This window comes from Balaenoptera acutorostrata, chromosome 2 (genome assembly GCF_949987535.1).
Source record: "Balaenoptera acutorostrata chromosome 2, mBalAcu1.1, whole genome shotgun sequence".
In the NCBI taxonomy this organism is placed as follows: Eukaryota; Metazoa; Chordata; class Mammalia; order Artiodactyla; family Balaenopteridae; genus Balaenoptera; species Balaenoptera acutorostrata.
In genome coordinates, this window is record NC_080065.1 from 154,373,424 (window position 1) to 154,388,147 (window position 14,724).

General features: G+C 48.8%; 1 protein-coding gene across 1 annotated transcript; it reads left to right on the plus strand.

Annotated features, from left to right (window-relative positions):
- Nucleotides 1-7,872: 7,872 nt before the first annotated feature.
- Nucleotides 7,873-9,267, plus strand: FBLL1 (fibrillarin like 1). The gene has a single exon (XM_007171397.2). It carries the CDS (start codon nucleotides 8,167-8,169, stop codon nucleotides 9,172-9,174), a length of 1,008 nt encoding a protein of 335 aa, XP_007171459.2. The 5' UTR covers nucleotides 7,873-8,166; the 3' UTR covers nucleotides 9,175-9,267.
- The last annotated feature ends 5,457 nt before the right edge of the window (nucleotides 9,268-14,724 follow it).

The following is a 14,724-nucleotide window of genomic DNA, read 5'->3' on the forward strand; positions in this document are numbered from 1 at the left end:
CCTCACCACCCACCAATAAGAAAATTGTGTGTGAGCTGATCACATACTCCACAACACTTGCCCTCACTGTGTCTTTTAAAACCCTTCCCTGGCAGTCCAGTGGTTAAGACTCCATGCTTCCATTGCAGGGGGCACGAGTTCAATCCCTGGTCAGGGATCTAAGATCCCACATGCCGTGTGACACAGGAAAGAAAGAAAGAGAAAGAAAGGGAAAGAAAGAGAAAGGAAGGAAGGAAGGAAGAAAAGAAAGAAAGGAGAGAAAGAAAAAGAAAGGAAGAAAGAAAACAGCAAGGGAAAGGAAGGAAGGAAGGAAGAAAGAAAGAAAAAGCCATTTCCTAAAAGCCATCAGGGAGTTCAGGTTTTCTGAGCATTAGCTGCTTGTTCTCCTTGCTTGTCACCCTGCAATAAATGTTGTACTTTTCTTCACCAAAACCCCGTGTCAGTAGATTGGCTTTGCTGCAGGCAAATAGACCCAAGTTTGGTTTGGTAACGACTTGAAGAGATATCTGCACATCCACATTCATTAGAGCATTATTTACATTAGCCAAGACATGGAAACAACCTAAGTGTTCATCAATGGATGAATGGATAAAGAAGTTATTATACACACACACACACACACACACACACAGAGAATGGAATACTATTCAGCCATTAAAAATGAACTCCTGGTTGCCATTTGATCCAGCATTCCCACTCCTGGGCATCTATCCAGACAAAATTATAATTTGAAAAGATACATGTATCCCAATGTTCATTGCAGCACTATTTACAATAACCAAGACATGGAAACAACCTAAATGCCCACCAACAGATGAATGGATAAAGACGATGTGGTACATATATACAATGGAATACTATTCAGCCATAAAGAAGAATGAAATACTGCCATTTGCAGCAACATGGATGGACCTAGAGATTATCATACTAAGTGAAGGAAGTCAGAAAAAGAATGACAAATACCATATGATATCACTGATATGTGGAATCTAAAATATGACACAAATGAACCTAACTATGAAACAGAAACAGATTCACAGACACAGAGAACAGACTTGTGGTTGCCAAAGGGGAGAGGGGAGGGGAAGAGAAGGATTGGGAGTTTGGGATTAACAGATGCAAACTGTTATATATAGAATGGATAAACAACAAGCTCCTACTATATAGCACAGGGAACTATATTCAATATCCTCTGATAAACCATAGTGGGAAAGAATATATATGTGCATAACTGAATCACTTTGCTGTATAGCAGAAATTAACACAGCATTGTAAATTAACTATACTTCAATAAAATAAATTTAAAAAAAGAGAGAGAGTTGCCAGAGAGGTTACTTTCTCTCCCTACCAGGTGAGGTCACAGTGAGAAGGTGGCCATCTACAAGCCAGAAAGGGACAGGTATCACCAGAAACCGACCATCGACCATGCTAGCATCCTGTTCTTGAACTTCTGTCCTCCAGAACTGTGAGAAATAAATTTCTGTTTCTCTGGAGGACCCTGACGAATGCAGCCATCTAAGCTTTTTGAGGACTTACTAAGTGTCAGTCACTAATTCTACAGGGGGAAATGGAGTGAGAGTCTGAGCCACCCCAGAGAAGAAGTGCCACACCCAGTGAGGTAGTGGGCAAACGTCAATGGAATCCCAATTAAGGGACTTGAACTATTCTCCAAGGCCCAGATATTAGGAAAGGAGAGACGGTTCTCTTTTTTACTTAACATGCCATATTAGACACGAGATTGAGAACTGATTATTACTCTGGGCTTTAGTCATGTGTTAGTAAAAAGGTATTACATTTTGTCTTGAGGAATAAATTGAAATATATGCACACTGAACAGTAAATTTTGTCTGTGATGTTCATGTAGGTATACTGATCCAGGTGTGCCAGACTGACATTATGCAGTAGATACCTGTGACAAAAACATTTACTGTTCACCAATGATCCCACCCACATTTCCCAGCTGCCTTTCAGTTAGACAGGGCATGTGACTAGTCCTGGCCAATGGGTTGTGAGTAGAAATGACTGTGTCAAACCCTAGGCCACAACAGAGAAAAAGGAAAGTGAGTTCTCCATGCCCTTTCTTCCCGCATGGCAACAATGGGAGCCTTCTTGTTTCTCATGTTACAGCCACAGGATGTTGGTGTGTGAGCCGTGCAGTGACCATGTGGAGCGAACCTCCCACAGATCTTCAATGGACATGAAATGTAAGCAAGTGGGAAACGTAGTTGTATTAATCCATTGAGGTTTGAGGGCTGTAATATGTTACTGCATCATAGCCCGGTCCATCTTGACCAGATACAACTGTGGCTGTCACTAGGGGTAGAGATGCAAATCCCTGGAGTCACCTTTGGAAACAGACCACGGCTTATAGAAAACAGGTTGGGGAAGCCTCTTCAGGAGCGAACGTTTAAATGCTAATTAGACTGGGGATGAGGTTGCACAGCCTTCCAGCTGGTCTTACCTAAATCATGACTAGTCACTCCTTAGGCAATTTTCTGGAATGGTATATGAGAGGAACAGAGAAAAGTTTCTCATATATCTTGTGAAGTCTATGGGTAGGACTGATGTACTCCATGTTACTACTGAAGCCCAGTTACAGATATAATTATGAACATCATGTGAGGGCATACGTTATGGAATAATAAGTCAATTGTAAGAAAAAGTTGAAGTGACCATAGTTGTTCTTATTGGCTGTCAGAAGTGTCTGGATCACAATGCCAACTTATCCCTTTAAGAAACTTCTTGAGCAGATGAGACACACTGCTAAAGAATCTTTGAAAATGAGACAGATTTTAATGTTGTAAGTAGCCCCAGGTGAAATTTTGAGTGGCAGAGGTTTTTTTTGGCACCTCAGTCTCTTTATGATGCCAATACTTGGCACGAGTCCCTGCCTTGGTTGCATTCTGGGGTCATGCACAGGAGAGGGGGAACATGTTCCACTGGACTGAGAGTCTTGTTGGTGATGGGTGCTCCCAGGCTAGAGCAGCCCAACAGAGAGCGTGTAGCAAATGGCTATGCAAGGTAGGAATCAAAGGCGGGAGACAGAAAAGGTCTCTGTGGGAGTCATCAAACGTCGTGCTGGGAAAGGTTGCCTCTGATCAGAAACAAGATATGAAAACTTGGTTTGTAATGATTCCAAAGCTGTCAACAGCAATGAGGCAGTGGGAAAAAGCCTGAGAAAGCCACCTTTGTCTTGCGGACCTGGAGGGAGAGTGATGTTGGAAGCCTTAGCAGATTATTGCAAATGACATCAGTAATATGAAGCAACTGATAAGCCACTAGGGGCAGGGGTGGGAAGATAATCTGGAGAAACTGTCACTGCTAGAGTGTGGTGGAGGCTGCTTCAAGCCCTGGTATGAAATCTAGTGCGTAGGGCGGGCCACCAAAACCTGGGGAAATAGGCACCCCCAGCAAGGTGGCACACTCCTACTGCTAGTTTACAGTAACTACTCCTGCAGAACAATTCTAAATTCATGAAGATATTGCTCATTATGTTTAGAATTTGTAACCACTCGCCATCCCTCCCAATGGATTCCATTTAATGGAATCACATGGGAAGGCATGAATTGCTTGAGAGCATCAGTTCTGAAATGAGCAGCAAGTGCACTGGAAAGGCCACCATTGTCCACTTAAAACAGAGGCTGTGAACAAGGGCCTCAGAGATACTGGTATCGTGGTGAAGGAGAATTAATGACAACATAACAGAGAGTGATAAGAGAAAGGTCAAGATATGTCAGTAGGTGTGCCCTCTAAGACTTACACGTAGAGTGGCAAATAGAATTATCTAAACTATTTAAGGTAAAGTTTGGCGGATCTCTTGCTGTTGGATTCTGATCTCCTTCAGTAGCCTGGTGGCATAGTGGAGAGGGCTCATTGTGGAGGATTGGGCTTTAGTACCCTGAATAAAATCAAAAAAGGAATAAGCTATTCAAATGTAACTGCAGAGCTCCATGATACTGTGCACCAGAGGGAAAAATATTAATGCTTATTGATGAGAGTTTTGTACTGTGAAGTTAAATACAGTTAAATACTACCTGTAATACAGGTAGTATTAGTACATTTATAGTATGACTTTATTTCCTGATGTAATAAGCTTTATGAGTCATGTACTTTTTCCAAGTTCTGTTTGCACAACAAAGTTCGGGCTGTATTTGAGATGTAGTGGCCAACTAAAGCAGGCACCATTGATGCCCTATCTAATATCCCCTAGACTCACCTCTGAGTTCACCTGCAGCTGTGGTAAAGAGCTTCCAGCGTGATTGCAGCTCCCCATTCCAAGTGCCTGCTTCTCTGCCTGAGGGCTGTCTGAAGCATCAGGGGAATTTGCTGAGCCACACACAGGAGCAACTCAAAGGATAAGACAGTTAATGTTCCAGAAACAGGACTTCCCTGGTGGCGCAGTGGTTAAGAATTCGCCTGCCAATGCAGGGGACACGGGTTCAATCCCTGGTCCAGGAAGAGCAATTAAGCCCATGCGCCACAACTACTGAGCATGGGCTGTAGAGACCATGAGCCACAACTACTGAGCCCACGTGCCACAACTACTGAAGCCCGCGCACCTAGAGGCCGTGCTCTGCAACAAGAGAAGCCACCGCAGTGAGAAGCTCATGCACTGCAAAGAAGAGTAGCCCCTGCTCGCTGCAACTAGAGAAAGCTCGCACGCAGCAACGAAGACACAACACAGCCAAAAATAAATAAATAAACATTTGAAAAAAAAAAAGTTCCAGAAACAATTCCTGACAGTTGGGGAAGGGAGAATGGTGGATTACTGCCCCCGCCTCCCAGCCTGCAGTGGAACAATTCTGAGATGCCCTCTACACAGTTTCTCAGAGAGTAATCAGAACAGTTGAGCCCTGGGACTTCCCTGGTGGCACAGTGGATAAGACTCCGTGCTCCCAGTGCAGGGGGGCCCAGGTTCGATCCCTGGTCAGGGAACAAGACCCCACATGCATGCTGCAACTAAGAGTTTGCATGCCACAACTAAGGAGCCTGCAAGCCACAACTAAGGAGCCCATGTGCAAGCCATGTGCTGCAACTAAGGAGCCCGCCTGCTGCAAGTAACACCCTGTGCAACCAAATAAATTTAAAAAAAGAACAATTGAGCCCTAATCATGCACTGTGCTAATCTGCTCATTAATGCACTGTTTCTTAGCCTTTCTACCTTCCCTGTCTCATTTTCCCCACACCCACATGTGCTTCCTGGGATCACCTGGACCCAATCCTTGTATCAGGGTCTGTATTAGTCAGGTTTCTCCAGAGGAATAGAACCAGTAGGATAGATAGATCAATCTATTTCTCTATATCCATATCTATAGCTCCACGTCTATAGCTATATATCTATATCTACATCTACATCTATGTATTTATATAGAAAGATTATAAGGAAATGGCTCACGTGATTATGGAGGCTGGCAAGTCTAAAATCTGCAGAGCAAATGTTGCAGTTCAAGGCCAAAAGCAGGCAGGCTGCTACAGGCCCAGGAAGAGTCAATACGCCAGTGCAATGGCTGTTGGGCAGGAGAATTCTCTATTACTCAGGGGAAGGTTAGCGTTTTGTTATATTCAGGACTTCAGCTGAATGGATGAGGCCCACCCACATTATAGAGGGCAATCTGCTTTACTCAGTCTACTAGTTTATATGTTAATATTATCCCAAAATACCCTCACAAAATACTTAGGATAACATCTAACCAAATATCTGGGCATCCTGTGGTCCAGTCAAGTTGACACACAAAATTAACCATTACAGGGTCTGATTTGGGGGAAATTCAAACCAAGGCACCAAGCATAGCTCATCAATTTGGAGAAGCACCCCTTGTAACGAGAGTAGAAACCTCTAAAAGAGAGTGTTTTATGTGGACCATACACCTCAGGAACCATACGTGCACTCTCTGACCCCTTGTCCACATTCCAACACATAGGCTTCTGGCCCACATTAAGGAGGCATTTTGGACAGAAGGGAAAACCAGACCTGGTGTCGCTGTCCATGAATTTGAGACAGAAAGACTCCTGGGCCAGGATGGAATGAAAGCTTTGCTGTGTGGACTCTGCCTGACATTTGCCCTAATTCAGTTACATTTTGTCCCTCTCTGGACCAGGCACTTAGTCCCACTAGTAGGGAGGTCCACCGATTGCTTACACCACCTACCTACACCATCTTGCGTTGCTCCTGGTTGAGCCCAAAGCAAGCTCCAGTAGCTTAACCAGCCCCCATTGGTGTTGCTGTCCGTGGTTCTAACAGAACGAGCAAGCCTCTGCGTTGACACCTGTTTTGCTGTCCATGGTGCTGCCTAATGATTTTTTTTAAATATAAATTTATTTTATTTTATTTATTTATTTCTGGCTGCGTTGGGTCTTCATTGCTGTGCACAGGCTTTCTCTAGTTGTGGCGAGCAGGGGCTTCTCTTGTGGAGCACGGGCTCTAGGCGTGTGGGCTTCTGTAGTTGTGGCACCCAGGCTCAGTAGTTGTGGCTCATGGGCTCTACAGCGCAGGCTCAGTAGTTGTGGCACACAGGCTTTGTTGTTCCATGATGTGTGGGATCTTCCCAGACCAGGGCTCGAACCCATGTCCCCTGCAGTAGCAGGCAGATTCTTAACCACTGCGCCACCAGGGAAGTCCAATGATTCTTTTTTTATGCTTAGGAAGATGCTGCATATTGAAAGAGCAGGTTTTTGAAACGTAGACTAGAACTCAATGATAAACATGAGATTTTGGCTCTTGCTGATGTGTGTTATAGGATTTAGTGCTCTGGTGTATGTGTCCCCATTCAAACTGAAGAATCAGTATTTTCTTGCTGCCCCATATTCCCAGAACAGGTTCTAGGATTTAGCACAGCTGATGGAAAAGAGCAGAGCTAAATAGAGAGCAACCAGGGCTGAAACTTGCAGGCTATTAACTACATCAGGGGAGTCACTATCCTTTGGAAATCCCTGGCTTGGAATTTTCCTCTTTTTGGCTTCCTATGTCCAATGTAGTAGAAAGTCTTGTGGATTCTATCTTCTAAATAGCTCTTAGATTAGGCTACTTCATCTCACCTCTGCCAACACTTCCATGACAATGATGATCATCACCACTACTACCATCACCACCTTCACTCTTCTAATTACCATCATTTCTCGCTGGGATCATCCCTTTAGGATAAACATTTCAAAGTGGAATAACTAAGTGGAAGTATAGGTACATTGTTTAAGGGTTTGATAGAATATCTGAACCAAGGTGCATTTCCACCAACCTTGTAAAAGAGGGCCAGAGCCACTTTCAGGTGGCAAAAGAGCTATCAGCAATACATTTCAATTAAAGATTGACCGAAAGAAATACATTAAAAAACTAAACAGGGAGTTCCCTGGTGGTCTAGCGGTTAGATTTCGGCACTTTCACTGCCGTGACCTGGGTTCAATCCCTGGCGGGGAAACTGAGATCCTGTAAGCTAAAATTAATTAATCAATCAATCAATTAAGTAAGTAAAAAACATAAAGAAAAAAGCTAATGCTTACAGAGCACTTAGCATGCACCATGGCTGGGCAAGTGTATGTGGTGCTTTAAAACAAACCTTTGTGGTACGTTCTGTTTTCAGATGGAATAATGAGACACAGGTCAAGAAACTTGCCCAAGTTCAGACAAGACCCTCGGAGAAGGTCAGGTAAGCTTTCTGAGACCACACAGCAAGCGAGTGGCGCAGCAAGTACTGAAGCCGATGTTTGTCTCCCCCTCTCCTAACAAGCAGAACTGCCAGGGGTCCCTGAGAAAGCAGAAGATGGGGAAGAGGGAAGGGAGCAGGCTGCGTCTGCGCGCGTGCTGGGAAGCGGGGGCTTCCGGGGCTGCAGGGTCGCCATAGCGGGTGTGATGCAATCACGCCCGTCGCTGCGTCAACGGGCGGCTCCAGGGATGCGGGGACTGCAGTAGAGCTGGTCCCCACCGCCGCCCACCTCGTCCCTGCCGCCCACCGCGGCTAACCCGGCAGGCAACCGCTAACCTTCGTCCAGCGTCAGGACCACCGCCCCGGAGCCACCAGCGACCCCGACAACATCTCTCAGACACCGGCAACCCTGACAACCGCCCCCAGGTACCGGCGGTCCCTGACAACCACTCCGAGCCACCGGTAACCCTTGACAACCGCCGCCAGCCCCCCCCACCCCACCCCCGCCACCCGGCGCCTGGGGCGCGCCATGAAGTCGGCGGTGAGCGCGCGCGGTGGGGTGTCTGGCGGCCGCGGGGGTGGCTGCTGGGGCGGAGGGCGAGGAGGCGGAGGAGGAGGGGGCAAAGGAGGAGGCGGGGGCAAAGGAGCAGGAGGCGATGGCGGCGGCCCGGGGGGCAAGGGCGGCTTCGGAGCGCGAACGCGCGGCTTCGGAAGCGGCAGGGGCCGGGGGCGTGGTGGCGGAGACGGCAGGGACCGCGGAGGCGGCGGGCAGCGGCGTGGCGTGGCCAAGAGCAAGAACCGCCGCAGGAAGGGCGTCACCACGGTATCCGTGGAACCGCACCGGCACGAGGGGGTCTTCATCTATCGCGGGGCGGAGGACGCTCTGGTCACACTGAACATGGTGCCCGGCCAGTCGGTGTACGGCGAGCGGCGGGTCACGGTGACCGAGGGCGGCGTGAAACAGGAGTACCGCACGTGGAACCCCTTCCGCTCCAAGCTGGCCGCGGCCATACTGGGCGGGGTCGACCAGATTCACATCAAGCCCAAGTCCAAAGTGCTGTACCTGGGTGCCGCCTCGGGGACCACCGTCTCCCACGTCTCCGACATCATCGGCCCTGACGGCCTAGTCTACGCGGTCGAGTTCTCCCACCGCGCCGGCCGCGATCTGGTCAACGTGGCCAAGAAGAGAACCAACATCATCCCAGTCCTCGAAGACGCCCGGCACCCCCTCAAGTACCGCATGCTCATCGGGATGGTGGACGTGATCTTTGCCGATGTGGCCCAGCCAGACCAGTCCCGCATCGTGGCTCTGAATGCCCACACCTTCCTGCGCAACGGGGGCCACTTCCTCATCTCCATCAAGGCCAATTGCATCGACTCCACCGCATCTGCCGAGGCAGTGTTTGCTTCTGAGGTGAGGAAGTTGCAGCAGGAGAATTTGAAGCCTCAAGAGCAGCTGACCCTGGAGCCCTATGAGAGGGACCACGCTGTGGTCGTCGGGGTCTATCGGCCCCTTCCCAAGAGCGCCAACAAGTAGCAACCCAGCTCGGGCTGTCCCTGAGATAATGCCTAAGGCTGTGCTGTGTTCAGTGTTACTATATGTGTGTTTTCTTTGTGCACCGCTTTTCTATTAAATGGCATAAAGAAACAGTACCCAGGTGTATCAGTGAGGCCAGACTCAGTTATCCCCAAATCTCCAAATCCCCCAAACTCTAAAATAGCCAAGATAACAGGTGATAGGGGTCCATCAAGGATCAGCCTGGGGACTGTGCTTACTCCAATCACTCAGGGTCCTGACTCTTCGGGGCCCCTCTTCACTCGTCACAGGGACAGGGGAAGAGAGCTGGGGAAATAATGAGCTTATAAAATCCCCTTTGGAACCGAGGGGACACTTCTTACACGTTGACCACGTCACGTGACCAAGCCTGACTCCAGGGAGTAGCATTGGATATTGATGGACGGTAGTGTAGTCTAACACACCCAATCTGTCTGACTCCAAGCCAGAGTCCTAACCATAATATATATTTAGTACTTTACTCTTCAAGGAAGCCCTTTTGCATTCCCTAGTATGTGTGATCAGCACACCAGCCCCAAGATGGCTTTGTTACCATTCCCCTTTTACAGGGGAAGCCACAGAGCTTCTGAAGGTAAACTGGTTGCACAGCCAGTAAGGAGGTAGAACTTAACTGCCAGTCTTTGTGCCTCGAAATTCACTGCTATTTCCTGTACACTAATGGGATGTACACTTCCTATTTACCTCTCCCCCATATGGCCCACGCTGAACAGACCACAAGTCCTAACACAAGGACACACACAAAGAACAGGGCTCTCTGGCTTCTCTGTGTTCTTTCTCCACCTCCCTGTGCTACCCTTTTCTTAGATTTCAAAATAACAAAACAAGGCAGGGAGGTAGGATGTGAGTCTACCTCAAAAAGTATTCCCACCACAAGGCATAATACACCCAAAGTGGCATCACCAAGTGTCTCAGAAATAACCAGAAAAATGACTCCCAGAAAGTATCTGTCTCTGAAAGGCATTTCCTGCAGGCCCTGAATCTCAGTCCATTCAATTCTGGCTCTCAAAAGCAGCCCAAAGGGAGCAGGAGACTGAACAATCCCAGGAGAGCTGGTAATGTTCCAAAACCAAGACTTAAAAAGGCCTTTCATTTATTCATTCACTCATCCACTCAAGAAATCCCCACTGCCAATTGCCAACATCATCGACATTGCATCCAGGAATGATTGCTCCCTAATCCGTCATTTGGAGAGTGGGTCTACCTTCCTGAAGATGTGCTTGGAGAGAGATTATGGTTAGTTTGCATTTTCTGAGGGCATACTTCCTTCACACAATAAGAAGATAAAGCAGATTTCTAAAAGGCAGCCACCCCTTCTCCTCCCCTCCCCTTCCCACAACGCACACACAAAAGCTATTCCATACAATGCAGGGGGAGAGCTACAGTTCAGATTTGCTGGCCAGACTGACTCAGGAAGAAGAGGGTGAACGGAGTAAATGTCTGCAGAACCCCGAACCAGGCATTTCCACAAACAATGTGAGATCTTCATTAAAACCCTGCAAAGCGAGGATCATTATTCCTATTTAACAGAGGAGGAAACTGCAGTTCGGAGATATGACATGACTTGTTTAAGATCCCCCGGTAAGTCTCACAGCCAGAAACCAAACCCCCAGGAGTCTGACTCCAAAATCTATGGCCTTTCCCCTGAGGTCTATGCTGGCTCCCTTACTTTGAAAAGCCCTCTCTCCAGTCCTAGGCTAATTGATTCATTGCTGGGATGAAACCCTGAGGCTGGGAATGGACTCCCAGGAAACAGGATGATTCCTTCTGGAATCTTAAAGGGTCCAGTCCTTCCTCAGAGCCAGCTCAGTCTCAATAAGGAGCTTTTGGAGCCTGCTTACAAGGTGTCTGTCCCTCCAGATCAGGGACATGGCAGGGGAAACTTGGCCTCTTTCCTTGGTGTAAGCATTCCCACATACAGAGAAAATTTATAGTCCATGTTTGAAGCTGCTTGAAGTGGGAACATCAATGGAGACATGGCATGAAAAAAACCTCCTGAAGAATGTCTCTGAGCTGCAGACGGGTTCCTGGGCCAATGGAACAACATGGTAAGTCCCAGGAGAAACATAGGAATAAGGACTAAGGGAATATAGGAGGGAAGCTGAAACCTGGTTTTGGAGGATGGGGAGGAGCCGGGGGTGGGGGGAAGTATGGGACTGTAATTCCAGTGAGCAGTGAGGTTCAGGACATAGGTAGCAGTGACATCGGGCACCTGACCTGCTTGGGTTCCCAGAGGCATTAAATTGGGGTCCCTAGGCGTCTTAGACTGCTGCGGCTACCCTAACAAAATACCACAGTCTGCATGCCTTAGGCAATAGACATTTACCTTCTCACAGTCCTGGAGCCCGGAAGCCCAGGATCAAGGTACCAGCAGGGTTGGTTTCTGGTGAAGCCTCTCTCCTTGGCTTGTCAATGGCTGCCTTCTCCCTGGGTCCACACAGGGCCTTTTCTCTGTGTGCACAAGGAGAGAGAGAGAGACAGAGAGAGAGAGGGGAGGAGAGAGAGATCACTGGTCTCTTCCTCTTCTTAGAAGCACTCCAGCCCTCTCAAATTACAGCCCCACCCTTATGACCTCCCGGAACCTTAATTACCTCCTTAGAGGCCCTATCTCCAAATACAGTCACATTTGAGAGTTAGAGCTGCAACATTTTAATTTGGGGGAATACAATTCAGCCCATAACACTAGGGCTGGATGGGAACTTTCAGCTAAAATGCCCATCTTGCTGGCTTTTGGAAAGTGACTGGGGAAAGCAATGTGCAACTGAAGTTCCTGCACAAAGCTCTGAGTGTTATCCCTTTCTCCCAACTTTCCTCTTATTGTCAGTGTAAAATACCCGAGAATTAACAGTTAACATAGAGGCCATGGGTTGGAGCGCGCGGTGGGTGGGGTGAGGAGTGATGGGGAGGGAACTTAGTTGAGCTTCTAAGAGGATTGGTTCAACCTGGGAATTGGTTCAGCTGGGTGGAATTTGCTGCTGAGTTTCAGAGAATCAGCAGCCTGACAAGAGCCACGGCTGAGCCCAGCCCAGCAGGTGCAGTGAGGCTGGAGGCTGACGCTCAAAGACTGGGTGAGATGGACCCTGAGTCAGACAGTCAGCAGGAACCAGCGGGAAGAACACACAGACCCCACCTACCGCCTACCCTCACCCTCAGCGTGATGTCCCTCGGCCTCCTCCACCCCATGCCCCTTGGGGTAAGGGGAGGAAGAATGGGGAGGGAAAAGAAAACAAAGGGGACTGTTTTAAACCGGAAGAAACCAACTTCTTTTCAACTGGCAATTTCCCTCCCAGCTTCAGTCCTGCTACCAAGCAAGATGCTTTAACCACATCGGAGCCGCAGTGAGTAGTATGTTTGGACTCTGCAACACTCGTATTTGTCAAGCACTTATGATGTCCCAGGCATAGAGAAAAGCATTTATTTGATTGCAAAAAGTGTTGTTTTTAAATTAATAACGGGAACAAACATAGCAGAAGCTACTGAAACATAAATGTTCAGGTTAACATTTGCTGTAAAATGCACACCGGTGTCAGAGCTGCTGGAAACGTCTGTGTGGCCTGGAGCGAGACAGCATGTGAGACCCCTGGCCAGTGCCCTGCCCCTTTCTCTTCCCACCCCTGGTTCTGCCCCACCTCCTGAAGGGGCTCACCCGCATGTCTGTAGACTCCCAGCCCTCAAATCCAAGATCCGACCCCCTGCTCTTCAAACAGCCTCCTTTAAGCTCCTTGGCACTAGAGTTGTAAACTGGGAGCGTGGTCCCTTCTTGGGAGGACTGGCCTGGGGAAGAATGATGGAAGTGGACTTGGGCTGTTCAGGCTGGGCGCCCAGTGCCCATTGCAGGATCTAGAAGGTGGTGGCGTGGGCTCCTGGGGGCACGGCCCTCGGCCCATATGGACTCCTTGCCCCATGGGGCAAGGTGCAGGCAGAGGAAGGCCAGAGCGCAGCCCTGTAAGTGCGGGGCCCAGGGCAGGGGCCCTGGCTGACCAGGTCTGAGAGTGGCCCCTTGGCCCGTCCACTCAACCAAATCTCAGTGTTCCTCCTTACGGAGGCCAGTCTAACTCCTCCAAGTAGTCTTCCCGGCTCTTGGGCTCACAGGAAATTCCTCTTGATTCACGTTCTGAGGGAGACAACATTTACCGTGCACGTAGTACGTTCCAGGTGCCTCCAGACACCTTGTTTCACTTAATTCCCATAACACCCCCTGGGAGGCAAGTGTTATCCTCCCTGATATCACAGATGAGGAAGCTGAGGCTCAGGAAAGTGACAGGAATCACCCAAGGTGTGGTGGAGCTGGAGAATGGAAGATCTGGGGTGTCCTGGAGCAGAACTGTACGTATTCATTCTCTAAATCAGTGGAATTAAAACCAGACGCTCTAGGGGGAAGGCCTGGCATCGGTGTTTTCGGTAAGTCCCCCAGGTGATTCTAATGTGCATCCAGGGCTGACACCACTATTTAAAACCCCATACCCCTCTTGCTGTTGATTGGGAAAGGCAGATTTAGGACAGTACTTGAGTAACTGGAAGATGACAGCTGAGCTTTTCTGCAGGGTCTCTGGGACAGCCCAGGATGCCCCCTGAGATTCCTAAGAGAAGGAGGGTTGAGGTCTGTGACTGAAGAAAAAGTTATGGTATTCCTGCCTCTTTGGTCCCTGGTTGAGTGCTGCCCACAGATCTTGTTTGTAAGGAGCTCAGCTGAGCTGGGAGAGAGAGCTGAGCTGCCAGGTGTGGGAGGAGCTCAAAAGGCAAGGAGCCAAAAATGAGAGTTCAGTCTTTAATCATTGACTGTGGTGGAATAAGCAAAAGGCTAAAACTGGAGAAAGCGCCAACTCCCCTGTTCCATATTCTCACATGGAAAGGCGCCGCAGCCGAGGGTCGGGGGTTCAGAGCTCCTTGGCGATGTCTTACTGCTAAAGGCACCCTTGAAAAAAAGGCTCCAACGTTTTACGGACCCTGAGGCTGCTGGTGAGGGGACGAACGGGGAAGGCTGGGGGTGGAAAAGCCTTCAAGGTTCTCCCCTCCCTCACAAGGAGGCAGAGGTCCTCAGATCACAACCTATGGAGGACTTCCCTGGCGGTCCAGGGGTAAGACTCCGTGCTTCCCCTGCAGGGGCCACGGGTTTCCCTGGTTGGGGAACTAAGATCCTGCGTGCCGCACACAGCCAAACACACACACACACACAAAACAAACCTGTGGAATGAAGGTGACAGGTAGGAATGTAAATTTACCTGCCGAGGGCCCTGAGTCCTTGACCGCAAGCCCCTTCAGAAACCGAAGTGCGCCGGCTGTGCCGCAGGTCTCGTGTGAGGAGGGCAGCTTCCCCCAGTCCCGCCAGCTGTGCCGCCTGAAGCCTTCCTAATCGCCTGTGGTCAGGCCTGAGAAATCAGTCACACATGATTCTTTTTTTTTTTTAGAGAGAGTTTTTCTCTTTTTAAAAATTATCTATGGCTGAGTTGGGTCTTCGTTGCTGCATGCGGGCTTTCTCTAGTTGCGGCGAGCGGGGGCTACTCTTCATTGCGG

What these genes read in the sequence shown, in the direction of transcription:
- FBLL1 (XM_007171397.2), top strand. Translation starts at nt 8,167, where the DNA reads ATGAAGTCGGCGGTGAGCGCGCGCGGTGGGGTGTCTGGCGGCCGCGGG.